General features: G+C 38.3%; 1 protein-coding gene across 3 annotated transcripts in view; it reads left to right on the top strand.

Annotated features, from left to right (window-relative positions):
* LOC115214210 (multidrug resistance-associated protein 9-like) overlaps positions 1-25863 on the top strand; it is a 129687-nt gene that overhangs the window by 83688 nt on the left and 20136 nt on the right. For all 3 annotated transcript variants that reach the window (XM_036504870.1, XM_036504869.1, XM_029783319.2), the window contains exons 20-27: positions 2475-2582; positions 4283-4467; positions 10265-10795; positions 13682-13811; positions 14742-15024; positions 16169-16355; positions 17389-17478; positions 22893-23079. In XM_036504870.1, coding sequence (XP_036360763.1) covers positions 2475-2582; positions 4283-4467; positions 10265-10795; positions 13682-13811; positions 14742-15024; positions 16169-16355; positions 17389-17478; positions 22893-23079 — 1701 coding nt within the window. The remainder of the gene's footprint in view (positions 1-2474; positions 2583-4282; positions 4468-10264; positions 10796-13681; positions 13812-14741; positions 15025-16168; positions 16356-17388; positions 17479-22892; positions 23080-25863) is intronic.

Consider the following 25863-nt stretch of genomic DNA (forward strand, 5'->3'; position numbering starts at 1 on the left):
TATGCAATATTCTCGTCAATTCCAAGTTATTTATAACATTCATCACTGGTGATAGGATAGACATTGATATACATGTTTCTTTCTGATTGATCATCTTTCCTCGCTTGGTTACCAAACTTATCCTAGCGAAACTCCATACCCTTGTCCCGTGAGAATGTTGCGACGAAATCTAACTACCTCTTGATATTATGAATATAACTCGAGTACAGCTTAAGGTCATCGACAAAGTGTGGGTGAAATTTATCTTCCATCTGCAGAGCCTATCGCATAGCCTTTGTATTTCCTTAAAAGGGATAACAAGGGGTTCACTGCCAAAGTGAAAAACATTACAGATAAGCTATCACCATGGAATATTCCAGTTGATAACCTAATTCTTTTAGTGACAATAATGGCAGCCTCTGTCCTTGGACTATGTTGTTATCAGCCTCTTAATGGCATTAACTATAGTTGCTGGAACATTAACAAACTCCTTTCGTTCTTGCTGCCTACTCTTCAGTTACCACATTGTGTGTTTTGGAGTATTCCTGGAGGAGTGCATTCAAGCAGTTTGTATATATAATTTATAAAAATAAATAATGCGGTTTTTTCAATTGCATGAACTAAAAGTCGGAACGGGAATGAGATAAACTACCACATCAACTTGCTATAAAAGCAGGTAGTAATTTTACATTGCACTTATTCTTAGTGCAAGTTTTGAAGATTGCAGTTCAATTTTAACAGCTATTTTTTTTTTTCAAAGTTATAATGGAAGTGACAAAGGAGCATATTCAGCATATTTTGCTTTATGAGATCAATGAAGGTAACAACGCAACGGAAACTGCAAGGAATATTAATGCAGTATATGGGGATCGGACAATAAGCGTAAGCCTGTGTCAATGGTGGTTCCAGAAATTCCGAGCCGGAAACTACAGCCTAGAAGACGAGCCTCGTCCTGGAAGATCTGAGGAGCTCGACGATGATGTCCTGCAAACCATGGTGGAACAAAATTCCATCATAACTGTTGAGGAACTAGCAGAAAAGCTTGGATTTGGTCATTCAACCATTCATCGACAATGCGTATCATCGGAAAAGTCAGCAAATTGGGTCAGTGGGTTTCTCACTTTCTAAGTCTAATCGCGTGCAGAGAGTGAATATGTGCTCTTCTTTGCTGTCACACCTCACAAATGAACCTTTTTTGGACTGGTGACGAGAAATGGATTCTCTATAAAAGTGTCAAGCACCGAAGACAGTGTGTAGTGAAAGGAGAAACACCGGCACCCTAGGCTAAAGAAGGTCTTCTCCCACGTAACGTGTTGTTACCTGTTTAGTGGAATATGAAAGGTTTAGTCTACTTCGAACTTTTAAACCCAAAACAAACGATAACAAAGGAGATCTACTGCAAGCAGCTTGAGCGGCTTAAGTCAGCGCTAGAAGAAAAACGACCATCTTTGGTTTCAAAATGAAAGGTATTCTTCCATCAGGATAGTGCTCGGCCACATACAACGAGGATGACATTCCAAAGGCTGGAGCAGTTTGAATGGGAAACGATGCCCCACCCACCATATTCGCCGGACATTACCCCATCTGATTATCATTTATTCCGCAATCTTCAAAATCATTTGGACGGAAAGAATATGAATCCTGTAGACGAGGTCATAACAGTACTAGAGGAGTATTTTTCGTCACGAAGAAGTGAATTTTGGAAGAGGTAGGCCTTGCAAGTCTACCAGATAGATGGAAGAGCATTGTAGAAAATGAAGGAGAGTTTATTTTAGATTAAACGAGAACTTTGTTTATCTTAATTTCGAAAAATTATTTATGGGATGACCCAATATGTATTACATTCAAGCATGCTGTGGATCTTAGCTTTTGACCATATGCGTCTCCTGGTTTTTAGCTACTAGCGTTATATGTGTGAATGCAACAGTCCGACACGTTAGTCTCAGTATTCATTGATATTTTGACGCGGTTAAAGAGGGCTATGAGTGTGGGGTTCTATACCAATAATCGACTAGCAGCTCTTTTCGAGGCGATTATCTGTTCGGCGGTTTGGCAACAGCCGTTAGCAGAATTTCCCAGTTAATATAAATTTTGGGTGAAATGTTTGCATAGTTCTCACTCCGTAGCTCATTTATCCACTTTGCAACACGGTTGTGTTGTTTGTTTACTTTCCAGATCCCTCCCCCAAAATGTATATATGTATTATGTATGTATGTGTGTGTGTGTGTGTGTGTGAGAGAGAGAGAGAGAGAGAGAGAGGATGGATGATAATTAGTAGCAACAGAAGCAGAAGCAGCAGTTTTCTGGACATATGTCTGATATTTTTTAGAAACAGCCATGAATGTATCGTCCTTTATAAGCCATAATCAGTAAGTAACCAAAGTTCGGTCGTAATATATACACTTTGAACATTTGACCTGTCATTCCTGTTTCATAGACTTCATATGACATTCCTGGATATATTCGTTGTAAACAATTGCTTCCTTTCTTTACAGAAACTCTAAATAAAGTTGAAACTCCAAGCAAAGAGCTTCCTTTACCCGATCAGCAATCAGTTTCGCGAGAAAGCGATCATGGTGAAAACCAAAAAGAAACACCACACGGTACATTTTCCTTCTTAAAGTTTTCTTCTTCCCGTTTCTTTTCTCCTTCATTGCATTGGCAGAAGTGAAAGTACGTTGAACAAAATACATTGTGCTCTTTAGTTGTATAACTTTATATTTTCAGTTTAAATACCATCGAAGTTAACTTTATCTTTCATTTTTCGGAGGTCGATAAAATAAATACTAGTCAAGGCATACGAGTGCTGGCATAGCTGTGTAATCGAGAAGTTCGCTTCACAACTATATGCTTCCTGTTTCGATTTCACTGTGCGGTACATTGTGCGGTTGTATTTCATCATATCCTTCCTCAGTTGAAATTGTGACGAAGCTCGAGGTATACTGGCGAAAGGTATAGGGGTCGGAGTTAAAACCCAGATGTGTGCGTTGAAAAAAATGTTTTTAGTATCTATTCTGAGTTACACAGGCACTTTCATATGATACTCGGCAATGGAAATACAGCGAACCGGTGAGTGAGCCGTTAGAGACTCTTAACCAACGACGTTCACAATTGTTTGATATAAAATTAAAAGTAACTCCCGAAGGTGGATTTAACTGCCTATGCCCTACCCTCAAAATATGAATGCCAATGTGTGCGTGCTAGAAACCGTAATTATCATGGTGGACGAGGGCGGTTGATCGCAAAATCGTTTGAGAATAGAAATTACTTTGCAGTATTTCGTCAGAACTGAGGTCATCTTTGCCTTTCATCCCTCAGAGGTCGCTAAAATAAAGTACCAGTCAAGTACCGGAGTCGATATAACCGACTAACTTCCTCCCCATAAAACAAAAATTTCTGGCCTTGCGCTTACGTTAGAAACAATTTGTATTATTGTGACTCTCAGAATTTATACAGTTTTGGACAAAATACTCGTCGGTATTTAATCACAGCCTTTTTCGTTCTGAATTCGAATCCTGCGGAGGTCAACTTCACCTTTCGTCATACTAGTATTGATAAAATTAAGGACTAGACTGTTGCTTGGGGCGATATAATCTTTTCTACTCTAGGCACAAGGCTCTAAATTTGGGGGAAAGGTGCCAGTCGATTAGATCGAGCCCAGTACGCAACTGGTACTTAATTTATCGACCCCGAAAGGATGAAAGGCAAAGTCGACCTCGGCGGAATTTGAACTCAGAACGTAACGGCAGACGAAATGTCTCTAAGCATTTTCCCGGCGTGCTAACGATGCTGTCGATTCGCGGCTATACAATATGGTAACAACAACATCACTATAAATTACACTTTTACGTTCCGAGTTCAAATTCCACCGAGGTCGACTTTGCCTTTCATCCTTTCGGGGTCGATTAAATAAGTACCAGTTACGCACTGGGGTAGATATAATCGACTTAATCCGTTTGTCTGTCCTTGTTTGTCCTCTCTGTGTTTAGCCCCTTGTGGGTAGTAAAGAAATAGGTATTTCGCCCGCTTTTACGTTCCGAGTTCAAATTCCACCGAGGTCGACTTTGCCTTTCATCTTTTAACGTCAACAAAAATAACAAATACCAGTTGAGTATCAGGACCGATGTAATCGACTTACCCGCTCCTCCCGAACTTGCTGGCCTTGCGCCAAAATTTGAAAACAATATGTTTTCTTTGATTTTTTTTTTTTTACGCATTTTACTGATTTGATTTGATTTCGCTCTTGCCTTTCTTATTTTGCGTGTTTAATTATTCCTTTTGTTTTATTACCATTTCACTTTAGATGGCGGCCTCACAATAAAAGAACAAATCATTATTGACAGTGTACCTCTCTCTGTCTACCAAAGTTATATCAAGGCTGGTGGAGGATGTTTCTTATTTTTCTTAGTCTTACTAATCTATGGCCTCACATTTGGTTCCATTGTCTTCAGTGACTGGTGGCTTAGCTACTGGATTAACACTTCTTGGGTAAGTATAACAACAGAAATTCGCTTTTCAGTTTACTCACCCCCGCGCGCGCGCATTCTCTCTCTCTCTCTCTCTCTCTCTCTCTCTCTCTCTTCCTCTCTCTCATACGCACAGAGTCCAAAGGCGGTGGATCGACAGAATCGTTAGAGCGCAGCTGAAATATTACTTAAAGTATTTATTCCGTGTATTTATATTCTAAATCCAAATCCTATCGATATGAACTTAATTTTTCGTCCTTCAGGAGTAGATGAAATAAAGTACGAGTCAAGTACAGGGGATCGATATAACTGAATGTTTCCTTCTTGTATGTTAGTGACTAGTACACACGGACCAAAACGATATTGTAACTATATACGATCTTTCTTGCTGGTAAGATTGACTGTTAAACGGAGAGAAGTCTCTTTGCTGTAGTGATACCTCGGCCATCTGATCTACGGCAGACGCCTGAATTGATTTCGCATGAAGACTTTATCCATTATTTCATATATTATGAACTGTCACTTATGCAAATGCAAATGAGTTCATAACTAAGGCAGGTGGGCAAAATGAGTAATTTCTGGTTCCTTGTCATTTTGTCTTTACTTATCAGGAATCATTCCATTGCAAGTATTGTATCGTTTTGTACTCTTACCTCATCTTCGGGAATAAAAATTGGTCAGCATTGTTCTTGTTGAAGATACTTCCTCATCTGCCGTGACCTTGTGGCATGTGGTCGAACAACACGAGTCATCCGTCATCTCAGCCGGATCTTCAGTGAAGAGAAGACGGTAAGCAGGATGTAACTCAGAAAATCGAGCAACATAGCCAAAAATTCTAAGCTGGCACTCCCAAATCATACGAGGAACAGGACAAATCCCAATTTCTGAGTCGCTGGTTGGATACTAAATCCAACCAATGGTAGCCCATAATCCTGCGAAGCACCCTGGTACGAAAAGAGTTCAGGCGGCTCCTAATGGCCTTGAAAAGTGTCCAAGTATAGCAACTATAGAGCTGGGCAGGGAGGGCCAGAGACCTAAAGACCGAACCTTTGTCCTTCTACACAGATATTGGCAGCATCAAACACCCTATTCTGGTGAGTCCACAACTGCACCAGCTCGTCCAAGTCTTTTTATGACTTCAGACTCACAATTAATGCCGCTATGAATCTCAGAGCCGAGATGTGTGAAACCATCAACAACTTCGATATTCTCGCCTGCAATAGAGACAGGCAAGTGATGAAGCGGAACCACTTGGTCTTATAGTCTCTTGGGTCAAGATAGAGATCCAGTCTTTCATTGGCTTCTTGGAGGATTCCGTTTCGTCTGTTTGTCTCTGTTGTGTCGGTATACCATCCTGACTGGAACTTTATTTTATTGATCCTGATAGGATGAAAGGCAGTTGACCTCGACGAGATTTGATTTCTAAATATAAAGAGCCAGAAGAAATGCCACTAACCATTGGGTCCTACACGCTAACAATTCTACCAACTTGTTACCTTAAGAAGAACAAGAGAAAGAAGACAAAGAACAAGGGCCGCAAAACCATTCAGGATTATAAAAAGACAAGGACAGTAGGGATTTACATAAACACGTGTACATCAATACAAAATAATAACAATCAACAACAATTATGACAACAAAATCCTTCAATAATGGGAAATGTTACCCAAAGCGATCCATGAATCCAACAGATCTCGAGTCACCCTGCTCACCACGAGTACTATGACAAGTTCTCCTCTCTCCTCCGTACTTTTCAGCCTACAGGCGCACGCTTAGGATAGTTCCATCCACATGGGTCATTCTCACTAAATTCACTCACCTTTTAAAAATTTCCTAGGATTGTGCAGGGGCGAAAATTTTTCCCACGAGAGTTCCGGACCCCAGTTATGAACTCATTTGCATACAGCCAATCAGAACTCACCTTGACTATGTCAAGTTAACAAACACTCTACTCAAGATGAAGATGGTTGTTAGTCGACCGACCACCAAGTTGTGCCTGGTTTTAGGAGAAAAGTAATTAGATTTGCCTCTATACCTATTATCGGATTTTGTTATGGCCCCATGTGGTAAAGATGTGGATGGGAAAAATGTGGGTAGAGGGTGATGTGCTAGCAACCTTCTCCTCTTACTGTTTTACAAAGTAAACAACAACACAAATAACTATGCAGAGGCAGCCATGGTTAAAAAAGAACAAAAACAGCAAGCATTATTAAAAGAGAAAAGAAACATGGTCATTCCTTACCCAAGTGACCTAAATTATCGCCCATCACTTGTTATTCGCTCATAAGTTAGTTTGATATTTGAGCTCAAATTGACTGTATGGAAATGAGTTCATAACTGGGGTCCGGAACTCTTGTAGGAAAAAAATTTCGCGGGTCGGGGAGACAGTACGTCCCTCTCCGTTCTCACATTCCTTTCCATGTGAAACTTGAAAGAAAATCAATGAGGCCTTGGCAGAAAAAGAAAGTGTCTGTCTTTAGTCCTTTCAGTCGCGCGAGCTGAAAATATCTTCAGTGGTACTGCCAGGCCATGGGCCCCAGCCCAAATCTTCTCTGGAAAAGACCAGCCAGTTAATGTTCATCTACACCTAGATTTCCCCAACAACGTCATTGCTCTTATCCATCCTCTGTAGAACGCAATGGTAGAATATCCACCAACTTGAGTACCTGACTGGCAGAGAACTCTGAGCGCCTGACGGCACTCTGGATCCCAAGTTCACTGACTCGGACTACGTTTGATCCAGGACTTCAGCTCAATCAAAGAGACGAGTTGCAGAAAAAACGTGTCGAACAAACGGTGCCCTATCCTCAGCTCATGCCAGCACATCATTAACCACGGAATACCCAGTTCTCCACTCAACGAACGTTGACAGCATATGAACCGTTTAACCAGCAGAACGCAAGAGAGAGAGCAAGCGTTCCATTCTCATGGGCCACGAAGCGGAGCGAGATACTACGTTCGTGTCAAGGGGTGATTACCTTAATCTGTTGACCGGTTGGAAATCTCTCTCTATATAAACGGCAGTTTGTCTGTGCGTGTTTCTGTGTGTCTGTTTGCTTGTACCCTCACCCTGACCACGGCTTTCAACCGATTCTGATGAAACTTGACACACACATAGCCCAATGTCATAATTCAAAACTAACGCAGCGAAAATTTTGAAAAGTTCCCCCAGTTCTGAAAAAAATCGATAAATTCGACATGTGGTCGAGAATCAGAAACACGGACCACAAACTGTCTAGGGGACGCAACTCCACCTTTTTTAAATCTCAAAAAAAATTTACCATCATTTTTTTCCATTTTTTTGCTATTTTTTGGCTATAACTCTCTAAAAATGCTTTATAGTTATTTCCCTTACAAACCTGAGGAACGCCGGGCGATACTGCTAGTCTATAACTAAAGACGTTCTTTTCACCATTTACTTTTTATTTTTCTAATGGTATTTCTAACATAGGCTAAAAGTGACCTTATAGCGGGGTTTGCATTCTGTTACAAGCAGTGTGACTCGGTTTCGGTCTGCCAATAAGTTCCTCCTTTATTCCTATCATTCTCGGAGGCTCCAGCAAGGTCATGAACGCTGCCCTTTGACCCATGTACTTGACTAGTACTTTAAAAGAATTTGACTTAGTAACACGTACCGTGCTTTTACTAAATATCTTACGTGCCTATGTTGTTGCGAACAGACATAGACATCCCCCCACCTTTTCACTCTCTCACCCTTGGTCAAGCGGAATATCCAGGATGTGACAGCTGCACCAGCATCTAGCTTGTACTCATTACAGCTTAATAGAATGAAGCAACATGAAATAAAGTATTTTGCTGAAGGACGTAATATCTGGATTCAATTCATTTTAGGTTGCTAGTACAACACACACACTGTAAACGGGACAGCTGACAATCTGTCACTAGTGTTAACCTCTAGTAGCCTAAGTGCCCCCGGTACTCATTTTCAGTTGAGTGTACAAGTACAACGTGAAACGAAATACCTTGCTCAATGACACAACGCACCGACCCGTCAGAGAAAAGAATTCATAAGCTAACGATCCTGAGTTCCATACGCTAACCACCGATCCCGCGCCTTCACTGTTGGTATTTTATTAAAGCGATAATAGTATTTTTTTGAATGGTCCTATTAAATATCGCAGAATAATTTGTCCGTCGCTTTTATCGATTCCACCATACTCTCTAGGTAGTTCTTTAATATATTTTTATCCATTTTAGCTAAGACTTTCTCTTGATAAATCTTTATATATAAAAGTAAGGTTGTGTGTCTGTCTACTCCGATTTAGATTCCTAACTACTCCCACATTTTGCGGTGCAGTTTAACCAAAACCGGGTATCTTATAGTCGTGATTCATATCGAGCCCTTCTGGGTATTAACGCGCGTCTACGATGAGTCTACGATTTTAAAAATAATTTACCATAATTTTTTTCCATTTTTAATGCATTTTCTTTGCTATTATATAAGGGAAGTAACTCTCTAAAAATGCTTTATAGTTATTTCCCTTACAAACCTGAGGAACGCCGGGCGATACTGCTAGTCTATAACTAAAGACGTTCTTTTCACCATTTACTTTTTATTTTTCTAATGGTATTTCTAACATAGGCTAAAAGTGACCTTATAGCGGGGTTTGCATTCTGTTACAAGCAGTGTGACTCGGTTTCGGTCTGCCAATAAGTTCCTCCTTTATTCCTATCATTCTCGGAGGCTCCAGCAAGGGTCATGAACGCTGCCCTTTGACCCATGTACTTGACTAGTACTTTAAAAGAATTTGACTTAGTAACACGTACCGTGCTTTTACTAAATATCTTACGTGCCTATGTTGTTGCGAACAGACATAGACATCCCCCCACCTTTTCACTCTCTCACCCTTGGTCAAGCGGAATATCCAGGATGTGACAGCTGCACCAGCATCTAGCTTGTACTCATTACAGCTTAATAGAATGAAGCAACATGAAATAAAGTATTTTGCTGAAGGACGTAATATCTGGATTCAATTCATTTTAGGTTGCTAGTACAACACACACACTGTAAACGGGACAGCTGACAATCTGTCACTAGTGTTAACCTCTAGTAGCCTAAGTGCCCCCGGTACTCATTTTCAGTTGAGTGTACAAGTACAACGTGAAACGAAATACCTTGCTCAATGACACAACGCACCGACCCGTCAGAGAAAAGAATTCATAAGCTAACGATCCTGAGTTCCATACGCTAACCACCGATCCCGCGCCTTCACTGTTGGTATTTTATTAAAGCGATAATAGTATTTTTTTGAATGGTCCTATTAAATATCGCAGAATAATTTGTCCGTCGCTTTTATCGATTCCACCATACTCTCTAGGTAGTTCTTTAATATATTTTTATCCATTTTAGCTAAGACTTTCTCTTGATAAATCTTTATATATAAAAGTAAGGTTGTGTGTCTGTCTACTCCGATTTAGATTCCTAACTACTCCCACATTTTGCGGTGCAGTTTAACCAAAACCGGGTATCTTATAGTCGTGATTCATATCGAGCCCTTCTGGGTATTAACGCGCGTCTACGATGAGTCTACGATTTTAAAAATAATTTACCATAATTTTTTTCCATTTTAATGCATTTTCTTTGCTATTATATAAGGGAAGTAACTCTCTAAAAATGTCTACGATTAGTCAACGATTTTTAAAAAAATTTACCATCATATTTTTTCCATTTTTAATGCATTTTTTTGCTATTTTTTGGCTATAACTCTCTAAAAATGCTTTATAGTTATTTCCCTTACAAACCCGAGCAACGCCGGGTGATACTGCTAGTGTAATATATTTGCCTATCTTTATTGCAGAATGCTACTGGAATGAAAGAGGGGAGTTTGGAGAATATTACTGATCGTTCAATAACAACTCATTTTTATCTCAATTCAAACGATTCAACATTATCTACACCATACATGGGCACAAGCAATTTGATGCCAATAACTGATGAATCCTCGGTTTTTAATGACAGTGCAACGACTGCGATGTTCGATACAGTAACATCAATATACAATGCAATTACCAATACAACAAATTTGATTGTCACAAATACAACACAAATGTACCAGAATTCAAATACAATTGTCACAAATACAACAGATACGTATAAGAATTCAGATACCAGTATAACAGATTTGATCTTTAAGCGAAATATATACCAGAACTTAGTCACCAATACAACAGATCCGAACATCTTGGATATAGGAGACATGTCCCAGAATTCCACACTCAATGCGACATCTGATTATACCAACAGGGATTGGTTTTATCTCGTAGTTTATTCCTCCGTAGCTGTCGTAATACCCGTATTGCTAATTTTGAAAGGAATATCACTAGCAACAGTAAGATTCAAGTATTCTTTTATGTGCACACTCGTATATATATGCCTTTAAACGCACACGCATATTTTCCTTTATACACACAAACATATACCTTAACCAACACACATTCACCTTCACATGTTTATGTGTATGTGAGTGTGTGAGTGTGTGTGTTTATATACATATATACATACATACATGTGTACGAATACACACACATATAATTATATATATATATGTATGTATGTATGTATGTATGTATATATATATATATATATATGTATGTATATATATGTGTGTGTGTGTGTGTGTGTGTGTGTGTGTGTGTGTGTTTGTGTGTGTGTATGTATGTATGTATGTATGTATGTATATACACAACCCGGTTTATCCCCATTTTGTCGACGGGGTAGCCATACAAGACACACACCAGGCATTCCATTCATTTCCCAGCTCAAAGAGGCGAGCCCCGTCCTATGCTCGGGTCAAGGCAGAGAACGCAAACCCCTGTATCAGCAGCGGGGCCCGACAGCATATGCTGGTTTACCCCTGCCGCATCAATTCTGGTTCCGTACCCCTTTGAGCAACATTAAATTCACTCATCCGTCCACAAACACTCTCCAAGCTTTCCTATCATTTATAAACTTTCTTGCCTCTCTCACTCCAACACCTCTAACCACCAAAGCTTTCCCCCACTCCATCCATCCATACAAACCGAGATCTACCTCTGGTTCTGCTACTTACCACTTCTGCCTTCATCACCTCACTTACCATCCGCTCCTCATCTATCCTCTCCATGTGGCCAAACTACCTCAAAATTCGTCAATCCATTTTGGTTGTTAGATCTTCTCTCATTCCTGCTCGCCTTCGCACCTCCTCATTCCTCATCCTGTCCATCCGTGTCACACAAACCTTAGCCCTCAAATACCTAATCTCAAACACATCTAGTCGCCTCCTTTCCGCCTCTCTCAAACCCCCACGTCTCTGCACCATATAACATTATCGGCACAATCACGCCTCATACGCACCTCTATTCGCTTTCCTACTCAATCTTTTATCTCACAGTATACCTTGCATAACTCCAAGTATCTTACTCCCCTCCCTCACTCTATATCCCACTTCTTCATCCAACCCCATCTGTCGTCACATGTGATACCAGATACTTAAAAACACTCACCATTTATACTCACATTCATCCTACCAGCCATTCCATCTCTCGAACATTTCAACTTACATTCACTTTCATTTTAACTACATTCACTTTCAGTTTCCACCTCTCACACACTCTTCCAAACTCGACCACCAGTCTCCCCAGTTGCTCTTCTGAATCCGCCACCAGTGCTGTATAATCAGCAAACCACTGACTCACCTGCCATTTCTCTTCATTGTCTCCCACCATTTGGGCTCCCCTGCCAAAGGTTCTAGCATTCACCTCTCTCACCATACATCCATATATAGATTAAACAACCACAGAGACATCACACAGCCCTGTCTTAACCCCATCTTCACATCAAGCCACTCACTTCACTACCCACCTAACGCACGCCCTACATTTTGTGTGTGTGTGTGTACTGAGTGTAAAAAAGCAGCCAGTACACTTTGTTAAGTGGTTGACTTAGGAAGAGCATCCAGCTGTAGAAACCTTGCCGAAACAGACAGAACCTGGCGGAGCCCTCTGGTTCGTCTGTCCTTGTCGAAAAGTTCAACCCGTGCCAGCATGGAAAAAAGGACGATGTGTGTGTTTGTGTGTAGTTTGTGTGACGCGTGTATAATGATGTGTGTGTGTAATTTGTGTGACGCGTGTATAATGATGTGTGTGTGAGTATATATATATATATATTATATATATATATATATATATATATATATATATAGAGAGAGAGAGAGAGAGAGAGAGAGAGAGAGAGAGAGAGACATAATAAATATATATATATATATATATATATATATATATATATATCGTCCCTTTTTCATACTGGCATGGATTGGACTGTTCGACAATGACGAGCCAGGGGGCTCCACCGAGTTCTATGTCTGCTTCGGCATGGTTTCTACGGCTCGATGCTCTTCCTAAGTCAACCACTTAACAAAGTATACTCGATGCTTTTTTACGTGGCACCAGCACCAGTGAGGTCGCCAAGTACCCGCAAGATAAAACCCTTCAACTGATGCCTACATACTTAAATTTTCACACTAACCAGGCATTCTGTATATGCCATTCCTGCTTTGTTTGATTGTAACGCGATTGCTATTTACAGCTATGTGAACTGAGCCAGTTATATAATTTGCTGACATTATATGAAGATCATCCTTAGATCCGTCCAAACTTCAGGCTGCTTACCTATCCGTTTGACCTGCAGCAAAACACTGCTGTGTCGACTAATAAAGATTCTTCACTATTTTACATTAACTCCGTTGATCCAAAGAATGAGTTTCTATGTGACTGCTTGATCAGAGAGAAATAGCAACCAGATTCGTTCAAGTCACACACTACCGTCTTTAAAACAAAAAGAAGAATACATAGTTTCTGATATGCTAAAAGATGAGTTGGCCATAGATATTGCCTTTAATCATAGATTTGCTTCAGTGGCACTAACCTGGAGAGTTAATAACTACAGCAGTATTAACTGCATTAAAACCTAACAATTATTTCTGCCTGAAACAAGATACTTACCACATAGGAACTTAATGTATTTTGTTATTTCGAAAATTTTTTGAGACTGAAATATTTCGTTGCACTTCTGCAACCTCTTCATGGGTATAATTCTACTGCATATATTATTACTTTAACGCGAGATATTTACTCGACATTATTCTCTGTTCAACTTACTCCGTTGCAACTGATTTCAAGTAAAAATTGGTTCGTCTTATTACTTAGTTCGTATTTTCTTGCCTTCATTTTTTTTTCAGCTTACAATGTCTGCTTCTACTACTATACATGATAATATATTCACAAACGTCGTTAGAAGTCCAATGAGCTTCTTTGACAGCAATCCTCCAGGAAGAATCATGAATAAATTTTCGAAAGAACTAGATGAAGGTGAAGTACCAAAGTAACTTAGTTACAAAATCTTACATTATATTTCAGCGAAGAATGTTTTACGAAAAACTAAGAAAAATAAAAGGACAACCAAATATCATGGAGCAGACAATATTCTCATGAATATGATTTGGGATGACAAACATACTTAAAATTACAAAACAATTAGCTAGTTCTAAAACCTCTAAACGGGATATAAGTAGTAACAATACTAAACGGCAACGTTTATTTGCCACTAGAACATGGCTGCCCTATAAAGAACTGTTACTACATTTTAACCCCAGGGAAACGTCTTTTCCATCTGGTTAACGACACAACCTGTGTCCGATATATTTTAAGAAAGCGAGTTACTCCCCTTCAGCTTGGCAAAACCAGTAGACCATGGTTTCTGAGTCTTTACCCTTCATCAGTACTGGACACCTGCCTGCTAGAGATTGCAGTCAGTCGTCCCCATTCACAATATTGTGCGTGCCATTTCTAGCAGGCAGATGTCCAGTACCGATGAAGGGTAAATACCCAGAAACCATGGTCTACTTGTCTTGCCAAGCTGGAGGGGAATGATTCGCTCCCTTACTCACAATATATCGGACATAGGTTGTGTGTCATTAACCAGCTCAGAAAGACATTTTCCTAGGGTTAAAATGTAATAACATAGTTCTTTATAGAACAACCATGTTATAGTGGCAAAAAACGTTACAAAATAATTACTATTTCATTATACTTCGTAATTTAGCAAATATTCGTAAAAAAAATGGCTTTAACATTACATCTTTCAATCACAAATTCTTGAGAAAAATGTGTCCTTTTAGTGTTCATACGAAATATTTTATTGAAATGCTGCGATTTAATAAGATAGTCCATTTTTTACATTTTTATTTTGTTTTGTTTTGTTTTTTCCTCTCTTATATTTCTCCTTTTTATTCCTTCCAGCTGATTACACATTACCGCAGTTACTGGATATATTACTTCAGGTGTTTATGCAATTCGTGATTTTAGCTATTATGTCTCTCCAGACTAATTTGATGTTTATCATTGGATTCGTCTTAGCCTTTATCATAATGTATTTGCTTCGCTATATATCAATTGCGGCCGTACGACAATTGAAGCGACTGGAAAACCTCAAGCGCTCAGTTTTACTTGGTCACGTCAATACAACCACCAACGGACTTGTGACAATAAACACATTCAACCAAAATGAATTTTTCTTCAAAAGGTTTGCTTTATTGGTTATTTATTAATTATTTAATATTCGCTATTAAGAAGTTTGCTTCACAGCCATGTGATTTGGGGTTGAATTTCACTGTACAGAACTCTGAACGTCTGTAATAACCCCGGACCGACCATTGCAGTGTCAGTAAACTACGTAGGCGGAAACTGTACGGAAACCTATTATATATGTGTATGTGTATATGAATTGGATTTGTTCTCTTCCTCACTATTTCATAACCGTTGTCGGTTTCTTTACATTCTTTTATGGAATGAAGCGGTTCAGTAAAAAAAAGTTCGATAGAAGAATAACCAGAGTTAAAATTAGTTCTGGGATCGACTAAATCTTTCAAAACTATGTCCAAACATGGTCGCGATCCAATGACTGAAAATAGCAAAACAATAAAAAAAAAGAAGAAGAGAAAAAGTATCGAGATCTCTTCGGAAAAAATGAAAATCACGAAAGATTAACATTCTTAATACAACATATTTCTTTCTCTGTGTGTGTATGTGCGTGCGCGCGTGCGAGCGCGTGATTTTTCCTTTTTCTATTTATATTCGGGTCCAAAGACTATATGATATACGTCTGGAAAATTTTCTCTAGTCATTGCTTTAGACAATCTTTAATCCCTTAATTGGTAAATAATCTTTACACCAAAATTATACCTTCTTTGTTATGATCTGTTGACTACGTGTTAGACTGTACGTCACACAGGAGGTCTAATACGGCTGAAACATGTCAAGAGTGGTCACTAAACTGACTAACGATCACACACCAATTCATGTCTGCATTTAATTTCTAATTTAAATTTTGGAATTCTCTCCCTTGACTTTGAAAAAAATTGTCATAAACGCTAACTTCTTTTTATTACTACTTTGATTTCAGTTAACTATAAATCATGTTTGGCGCACTATATTAATTATATTAGTTCCTATTTAACTACGTAAATGTTATCTATGCATAGCCTATTCTTTGTTTTGTTGTCGTTGTTGTTTGGTAACATTGACCAGCTCTAACTGATTAGATATTTTCAATCACATAAATATTCGATCCGTGTAACACAGGTATAACACAGGTTGTGAGATAACCTTGTAGTAATAATGATGATGACAATGACAATGCTAATGATGCTGTTGTTTTTTCACTTCAGATTTTGTTACCACCACGATGTCGTGTGCTCAGTGGAACTTCTGTTCGATTTCGCCCTCCGTTGGGTGGGAGTTCGGCTAGATCTTACTTTCATATGTATTTTCGTAGCAGCGGTTTATATTTTTGCTCTCGGTAAAGGCACAATTTCCCCTTCGTTTGCAGCTATGACATTGAACTTTTTAACGCAGGTAAGCATTTTCCTGTATGTAGATGGTGGTCAATATACATTGTTTTACTCTCATGTGAGAAAGATAGAAAGGTAGTGAAGATTATCGTAAACTGAGGAGCAAGGTCCTGGAGAGTCAAGTAGGCTTCACGATTTCTATTCAAAGTTTTCATCCTACTTACATAAGATAAGACTCTTTACTGAAAAACTTGAAGATCACAATATTGAATTTACTCTCACCTTATTAATATGACATATTTGGTTTTTCCCCAAATTTTATTTCCATAAATTGGTTACAACAGAAATATGACAGAATGCAGCAACACCCCAACAATTCAGCAAATCATGGGAAATTACATTAATATTGGGAGCACTATAGTAGTTCTATATGTGACATCTAACACATCATCTTCAACAAAAGGCTTTTCGTAAGGAAATATAGAGCAACTGCTTCAAAATTCAACTCTGATCTGTTTGTAAAGAAATATCTGGTAACTTGAACATCTAGCAACCCTTCTTACCAGGATAGCCTGGTGGGGGTGCCAGTTTAATCGCCGGCAGTTTAGTCCAGTACATACATACATACATACATACATATACATACATACATACATACATACATACATACATACATATACATACATTACATACATACATACGTACATAGGTGCATTAGGTTATACATCAACAAATTTGCACAAAAACCTAGAAATACTCGGTTTCTCGGAGAAAGCGCAACAGAAACTGACACGGATTCTGCAAATCCAATCTATTTGTGGCACAGTGAAGATCTGTAAGACATTCCAAAAATTCCCCGTCTGAGATTCTTATATGAACAGATGCACACACTTGGGTGTATGCATCGACAGTTCAATCAACACACAAACTCAACCGCATATTTACAAACACCGGGAACTTTCTTATCTATAAAATGTGTCGCTGCTATGTTAGCAACCGGATTAAACACTGACAAGGACTCAAAGAAAAATTATACATACATACATAAATTATTTCATTCACTCATTCATTCATTGGTTTGCTGTGATTATTTTCAGATTCTCAACATGTCCCAATTCCTTATCCGGATTATCAATGACACGGAATCAAGGTTTACAATTATTGAACGCTTAAATCAATTTCGCTCTGTAAGTATTGCACTACCTTATGATCTACTACTGACTTCCATTGATTATTACACTTACATGACAACCAGTATTGGAGTGTTTACGTCCCCGTAACTTTGCAGTTCGGCAAAAGTACCCGATAGAATAAGTACCAGGTTTAAATAAAAAGAAATAAGTACTGGTGTCGATTCATTCAACTAAAATTCTTCAAGGCGGTGCCCCAGCATGGCCGCAGTCTAATGACTGAAACAAGTAAAAGATAAAGATAGTATGGTTGTCTTTGCTTTTGGTGTGTGTGTGTGTGTGTGTGTGTGTGTGGTGTGTGTGTGTGTGTGTGTGTATTACAAATATTGTTTTCTCATGACTAAGAATGACATTAACTAAAGCAAGGACTCGATTCCTGAAATAGATTTTAAGTGTTGACTGCGACTTCGAAGTTACGCCGGGAAATGTTAAGTAAATCATAAATATGTTGAATGGAACGTAACGTATATATAAAGCTATGAGATTTTAAGAGTCGAAAAGATGTACACAAAAGGGCAATTCAATGCAAGAAAGTTCCATTTGAGGCATTTCTTTATTAAAGAAAGCATTCAAGGTAAATTATTACATTCATATAAAGTGATATAAGATGTTGCCTTGCTCGATAGCCGCTCCGAACTTACCTCGTCGTGCAAAGATCGGGTTTCCCAAATGACAAAATATTTCAGATTCACTAATTTTTCTGTTTGGTATCCCTTCCTTCTCTCTCGTTGCATTTCACTATTCTTTTAATATGCCTTTGGAATGATCCTTATGTCTTACACAATTTCTGGCCCCGGTATAGCAATTTGTTTAGGTCCTGTACGTGAGTTGTACTGTTGAGAAGGTGGTAATAGCGAGCCGCTTGAAACTTTCAAGAAGAGAATTTTCATGTTGTTCCCTTCTGTTCATCTGCATACGGCAATTAGGACCTTCTCTGCGCATTTAATATATTCAGTGCATTTTAGTATTTTAGTTTCATCAGCACAGTTTGTGTTGACTGTGTTGACAACTGATAGTAAACCTGATAGCTCCAAGACAATCCCTTCTAATTCTTTGCCCTGAATAGTTGGCACTTCAAGAGAGGGTATCTCTGGATGCAATTACTTGATTTCTATCTTTTTACATTTCTTATAACTTCATGTAAAGTTATAGCATTGAAAATATAACTTTTCCATGAAAATCTGATGATTCAGATATTTGCTAGTGTACGAGCGGTGTTTTGAACATACTACTGAGTTTCTGACTGAGTATTTGATTTACCTTATTAGAATGTGTAACACAGAGTCGTTTCTTTTCCGAAACTGTAAATATTATTGCCATCAAATAACATTATGCTGTCTTAGAAAAAAAATGAATAATATAGTGAGAGACATACGATGTTTGAAAAAAATATACAAGATCAGCAATGCCTGAAAAAGAATTGAGATGGCCATGGCTAGAATTACTTTGATCATAGCTTTTCTTTATCAAGGTTATCCTCAATCTGATCAACAATATTGTTTTATTACATTATTCGCATAAGCCATAAAATATCATTTTCACAGCTTATTCTTTCTTCTTTATACAAAACACTATCAAGATTTACCACAATATAAAGTCATCGTGAACAGCTAATTCATTACAGTCTACACTCTTCTACCAGTTCTGACACGTTCAAATCTCACCTGAGTGTCAAGTTTGGTGGTTAAGTCTTCTACTGAGTAAATCACAATAGTTTATAAAATATCTACTTTACGAGAGAAGTGTTTTGTCAATGCTTGTGTTCTTGAAAGACGTAAAACAATACATCACACAATTCCCAAATGTATTTTTGTGTCTTTTTATTGGCATTAGTTTTTTGTTGTTGTTGTTTTTTCATACATTACTCACAAAAGCAACATAGATCTTGCACTTTCGTGTTTTCTTTGTATTAGCTGGATTTAAATTTACATTAGCTACAATAAAATTTCCTACTTACTTTCAACTGATTTTAATATTTCGGCAAGAGGTAAAAGCATGACAAGGTAGACTGAGACAACTTTCATCCCCCCAATATTTTCTGAAAATTTCACTTACGCCCCTGAGCTCCTTATTTCCTACCCTTTTAAATTGCCTTCAGAATCCTTACTTTGTTCAAACTACTGGCTTTCATTCCAAACATTAGTCCTAGAGGAAGCCTTTTTTTTTCTTTTTCTTTAGTACATTTTGAAATTCTGTTTTTATTTCCTAAACTCTTTTATCTTATCCTTATTTAATTTTTCTCCGCTGTAGTCAGCTTTTAGTATGTTTTGTTTCCTTATGTAGAAAGAAAACTGAAGTTTTCTTCATATTCCCCATAATTACACAAATCAATTTCTCTTTTCTTGTAAGTAATTTTCCAGTCCCATTGTTATTACTTTGTATTTGCCTTGTGTGCAATGTAAGTATATTCTATATATCTATATTTATATCTTTAAGGTAGCCTCTGAACGCTGTCAGTAGTCTCTCAAACTTTTTTGTTTGTTTGCTTTTGCTTATGCTTTTCAATTTATTTCATCTTTTATGCTGAAGTAATTTATAAGTGGGATTACTTTTCTATAATAGTCTTTTCGAACTTTTTTCGTTGGTTCTGTTCTGATACTCTGATTTTGATCTCTGTATCTAATCCAATGTTGTTAATTTTAGTTAATTTGTCTCTTTATATGGTAGCTTTGGCGCATTTGTTTAGACTCCTTCCCATTTTCAAATCCCAGTAAAATTCATGAGCAAGTCCTTGTAGGTTCTCCGTGTATTGACTTTTGTAAATAGTTTTAATTCATTTCTGTACAGGGAGATGTTTTATAATGTGTTCATAGCATTTATAACGATTGCTGGTATCATTCAATATATTTGTTAATGCAATCAAAGTTATGCAGAATAGAAGAGATGATAAGCAGTCTCTTGGAATATTCTTCATATGGCTACAAGGTTGGTATTATTCAGCTCTTTGCTGTATAATATGTTTGTTTTCCAATTTGACATGAATGCGGTTTAGTGTACTGAATTAATAGTATAGCTGGTTTATATTAAGCATCCCTAGTACACAAAAGTATATGTATCAAATGATTTTTTGGTAATCAATTTTTTTTCTTTTAGCCGTCCTTTATAATAGCATCTCTTTAGGGCCATACACTCTCTTCCGGCACTCTCTGTTCCTAGAGTAAGATATTGCTTCCCATATGAACAGCAAACCAGCTTGTAGAGTACAGATGAAAGGATTTTGTAGGTTGTTGGTCAACAAGCTATGAGCCTGTATTTTTGTGGTCCCCGTATTTTTATACGGGGGAGTTGATATTGTTTTCCCTTCCAGGAACCATTGAAATATTGACCGTTTACCTGCTTTTTGAATACTGCCGCTTTCGATCATAAGTTTTGAACGGGGATTCCAATCAGAAATCGGAGATTTTACTAATCCCGGGTGCTTTCAATTTTCTAGCAGTTTTTAGATTTGTCGAGTTGTTTGCTAGCTTTTCTGATCTGTGTTCGCGGTGCTAATATATTTTTCATACTATCCTTTTTTGTGGTGGGGTGGTTGGATTCAGCGCTTCTGAACAACATGTTACATAACCTCTAAATTGTGATCGTATGAAACTTACGCTATGAAATCAGCAAACATCCTTGCCCAACAGATAATGGTTTTGTTACCGTTTCGTCTCTTAGTGAACATGGCTGATCAGGTTTTAAATAGCTTTGGTTTTATTTTCAGTTGGGTCGCTTTATTTTCTTTGTATTTCATACTAGTTCGTTATTTTCGGGATTTACTCTTTACTCTTTTACTTGTTTCAGTCATTTGACTGCGGTCATGCTGGAGCACCGCCTTTAGTCGAGCAAATCGACCCCGGGACTTATTCTTTGTAAGCCCAGTACTTATTCTATCGGTCTCTTTTGCCGAACCGCTAAGTGACGGGGACGTAAACACACCAGCATCGGTTGTCAGGCAATGCTAGGGGGACAAACACAGACACACAAACACACACACATATATATTTATATATATACATATATACGACAGGCTTCTTTCAGTTTCCGTCTACCAAATCCACTCACAAGGCTTTGGTCGGCCCGAGGCTATAGCAGAAGACACTTGCCCAAGATGCCACGCAGTGGGACTGAACCCGGAACCATATGGTTGGTTAGCAAGCTACTTACCACACAGTCACTCCTGCGCCTTGTTTAAAAAATATTTTGTGTGATAATCACGTGTTAGTCATAAAAAAAGAATAATTTTTATTTAATGGTCATCCATATAGTATAACTTCCTTTATTTTTTATTTTTAATTGCTTTTCTTATGCTTCAACAGACAGCTATGTTTCCACGAACGCATTAGATTATTAAGGCAAACCAGAAGAATAGTTGGAGTATCGGAAAAAATGCTTTGTGATATTTGATCCTGCTCTTTTTGCTGTGAGCTCAAATCTCAGCGAGGTGAACTTTGCTTCTCATCCCTCCAGGATGGATAAGCTGGAGTACCAGTCAAGTTTTGGGTTGATGGCGAGCTGGCAGAAACGTTAGCACGCCGGGCGAAATGCATAGCCGTATTTCGTCTGTCGTTACGTTCTGAGTTCAAATTCCGCCGAGGTCGACTTTGCCTTTCATCCTTTCGGGGTCGATTAAATAAGTACCAGTTACGCACTGGGGTCGATATAATCGACTTAACCCGTTTGTCTGTCCTTGTTCGTCCTCTCTGTGTTTAGCCCCTTGTGGGTAGTAAAGAAATAGGTACATACTTACCCTCTCCCCTAAAAAGTGTTGACCTTCTGTCTAAATCAGAAACCATTTGTCTGGTGGCTATAGCGAAAGAGGTTGTATAGTGGAAAAAATTGAAGGGGCTGAAGACAAACTCGTTTCTCATTTCTTTTTGACCAATCCCTCATCAACTTCTCCAAGTTTCACTTGAAAAGAAAATAAGGGTGGAGAAGGAAGTGTGAGGGGAGTGTTTCCTTCTAGCCATTTTGCTGAAAGGTGAATGAGATTGGCGAGAATGGTACAAGTGAATGGGCCTTCCCTGAGCATAGGCCTATAATCGGAGAAGAGGAAATGAGAAAAGGCACCGGCCTCTGGTTTTATGGGGATTTTCCATGAGCAGCCCTCAAACGTCTCTTCCCTATTAAGGATTATACATTGTTAAATATTTTTATTACGTTAAACCTGTTTACACGCAAAACCCTCACAACACACGCTCATACACATACACACACACATTCTTTGTTTTGTCCTGTACCATCCATAATGTTTCTCTTAATGTAAATTCTTTGTGGCTAATAAAGAAATCATTATTTTTATTTTTATTTTTATTATTGTTGTTGTTGTTGTTGTTGTTGTTGTTGTTATCATCGTCAACATTGTCATTGTCGTTATGATCATAATCTTCATCATGAAATCCACTTATGCACTTTCAATATTTCCATTCAAGTTGACTCCCGAAATTACAGATGAGGCCAGAAATATACCAAAAAAAAACAATTGGCCCAGAACAGGAGACATTAGATTTTCAGGAGTTTGGATGAAATACAGAGAGGATATGAAATACATCTTCAAAGATGTCTCCTTTCACGTCCGTGACAATGAAAAGATTGGTATCGTGGGTCGTACTGGCGCCGGTAAGACAACATTAGTTTGATTATTATCATTATTATTATTATTATTATTATTATTGTAGCTGTTTTTGCTATTGTTGTTGCTACTGTTGCTAAAGCGAACAAACGTCACTCGGAGAGAAATTTTTAACTGGATTGCATTGTGAAAAAAAATGCGGTTTCCATTAGACTTCAGATTGAAGGTTTATTCTCAGGTAACGGGATAGAAGAACGATCTCTCTCTTTAGAAATTTCCTTATAGTTTACCTTTTTTTCTTTTTCTTTTTTTTAGCAAATAACATTTGCAATATTTACAAGAAATTACAAGATGACCACATGAATGTAGCTGGACGAGAGTTTGCTGCAGTTTCGGTTGTAGTAACACACTGAGATCTTATTTTCAAAGAAAGAAAGAAAGAAAGATCAAATTTTCAAACGTTCAATCTTAAATACATTTGCGTTGGTCGATGACAAAGCAAAATGATGTTAGAAATATTGATTTGAAGAAAGAAATGATACGATCAGCAACATCAACAGTAACTGCATTCAATGCTTCGCAAATGTTATAAGTCAAAAAGAATGACTTAAATTGAGCCAATTCTAGAAAAATTAGGAGTGGATGATGTATGTCACAAAAAAAATTAGTTCCCCTTACTCGATAAATTTATTTAGGAAAATATGAGGGAAAAAAGTGTTATTCAAGGAATATAGGAACTTATGTTCCCTCTAAAGGGGTGTTGGGAGAACCCTGGCTAATGTCTGACAAGATGCGTGTTCTATCGACCGAAGCAGAGTATATTGAAGTGAACATTTGGTTTTTAAAGCTTGGAATAGTGGTTCTCAACCGGAGTCCATATGGCCCTCGGGGATCCATATACGATTTTATTAAAATTTACCTGCAATAAATTGGCTAGACTCCTATTGGGTTGTCCGGAAAGTTCGTGCCGATTTTTAAAGGAAAGAAAAAGGTCAATAAATATTTGCCATTACATTTTTAATCAGCCAAATATAAACCATTTTGTTGCACAATGCATCTCCATCTTTCCTTTAACTTGAAAAAACCCTCTTCCCAGAATTGGGGTGGTTTCATGGCAAAAAATTCATCAAGGTATCTTTTTACGTCATCCAAGGAATTGAAATTTTTACCATTAAGACTATTCTGCAGAGACCTGGAAAAGTGGAAATCCGAAGGAGCAATATCTGGTGAATATGGAGGGTGGGGTAACACATCCCAGCCGAGCTGCAGCAATTTTTGTCTGGTTCCCAAAGCATCAAGCGCCGAAAATGAACTTTCTTATCTTCCATTTTAAAGGGTTACAGAATTAACACAAGTTATAGGAACATAAATCTTCTTCCACGAAAAGATAGCTTAAACTGTGCTCTAAATGGAGGTGTAGTCAAATCCTATTTTATGGACTCAACCACGTTCTAAAATAAGTCGAAAGCTAAGCTACTATAAATCGGCACGAACTTTCCGGACAACTCAATACAATAAATAAAATATCTTAGCAATTTTTTTTATAACACTTCTAAATAATAATTAATCATAAAAATATATGATATTTTGGGACATCGAAGGGCTATGGGGTCCATCTAAGTAAAATAGGAATCAAAGGGGGTCAATAAGCAAAAAATGGTTGAGAAACACTGGCCTAGAACAAGGTAGACAGGTAGAGTTGATGCGCCACACCCCTAACCACAGGGGAGATTCACTTGAAGTAGGTACTTAAGTTGAAGCATCAAGTCAGTGCGGTATTCTCCGTACAACTCAAAGTAAGGTGAATAAAATCAAAATAAGCAACAGGATATCAAAAGGATATAAGCCTCTGTACCGGGCTTTCATTGACATGGAGAAAGACTTTGACAGGGTCCCTCGATACCTTATTTGGTAGTCAATGTGGAAAATAGGGATAGATCAGTGGTTAGTGAGAGCTGTACAAGCGATGTAAAGGGATGGTGTCAGTAAGGTGAGGGTTGGCAACGAGTACAGGGAAGAATTCGGGATAGGAATAGGGGTTCACCAAGGATCAGTCCTCAGCCCCCTCTTATTCATCATAGTCCTCCAGACAATAACAGGAATTCAAGACAAGATGCCCCTGGGAGCTTCTCTATGATGGTGACCTTGCTCTAATTGCTGAGTTACTATCAGAACTAGAGGAGAATTTTCAGGTGTGAAAGCAAGATCTAGAATCGAGGGGCCTTAGAGTCACTGTAGCAAAAACCAAATTCTTTAATAAGGAAAGCGGACAAACCACAAATCCACCCCCACTACTGACTTGGTCACCTAGGTAACGGACGCTATCAACTACTTTAGTTTTCTCCCGCTAGAATGTGATGGAAGCTGTTTTCTGCACATTTTCAATGTTTATTGCTCCTGAGCATTTGCCACACACAAAAACTATCTTCCCAGTTAACCTTCCTTTGATATTGCTGCACCTCTTATGTGTTCATAGCTTACACCGGGTACACCTTAAAGGAGTGTCTACCTACGCCTTTTCTACAGGTATATATATATAGGTGTACCCGGTGTAAGCTATGAACACATAAGAGGTGCAGTAATATCAAAGGAAGGTTAACTGGGAAGATAGTTTTTGTGTGTGGCAAATGCTCAGGAGCAATAAACACTGAAAATGTGCAGAAAACAGCTTCCATCACATTCTAGGTGGGGAAACTAAAGTAGTTGATAGCTTCCGTTTCCTAGGTGACCAAGTCAGTAGTTGGGGTAGATGCTCTGAGAGTGTAGCTGCTAGAATAAGAATAGCCTGGGCAAAGTTCAGAGAACTCCTACTTCTGCTGGTGACAAAGGGC

This window comes from Octopus sinensis, linkage group LG7 (genome assembly GCF_006345805.1).
Source record: "Octopus sinensis linkage group LG7, ASM634580v1, whole genome shotgun sequence".
NCBI classification, from domain to species: domain Eukaryota; kingdom Metazoa; phylum Mollusca; class Cephalopoda; order Octopoda; family Octopodidae; genus Octopus; species Octopus sinensis.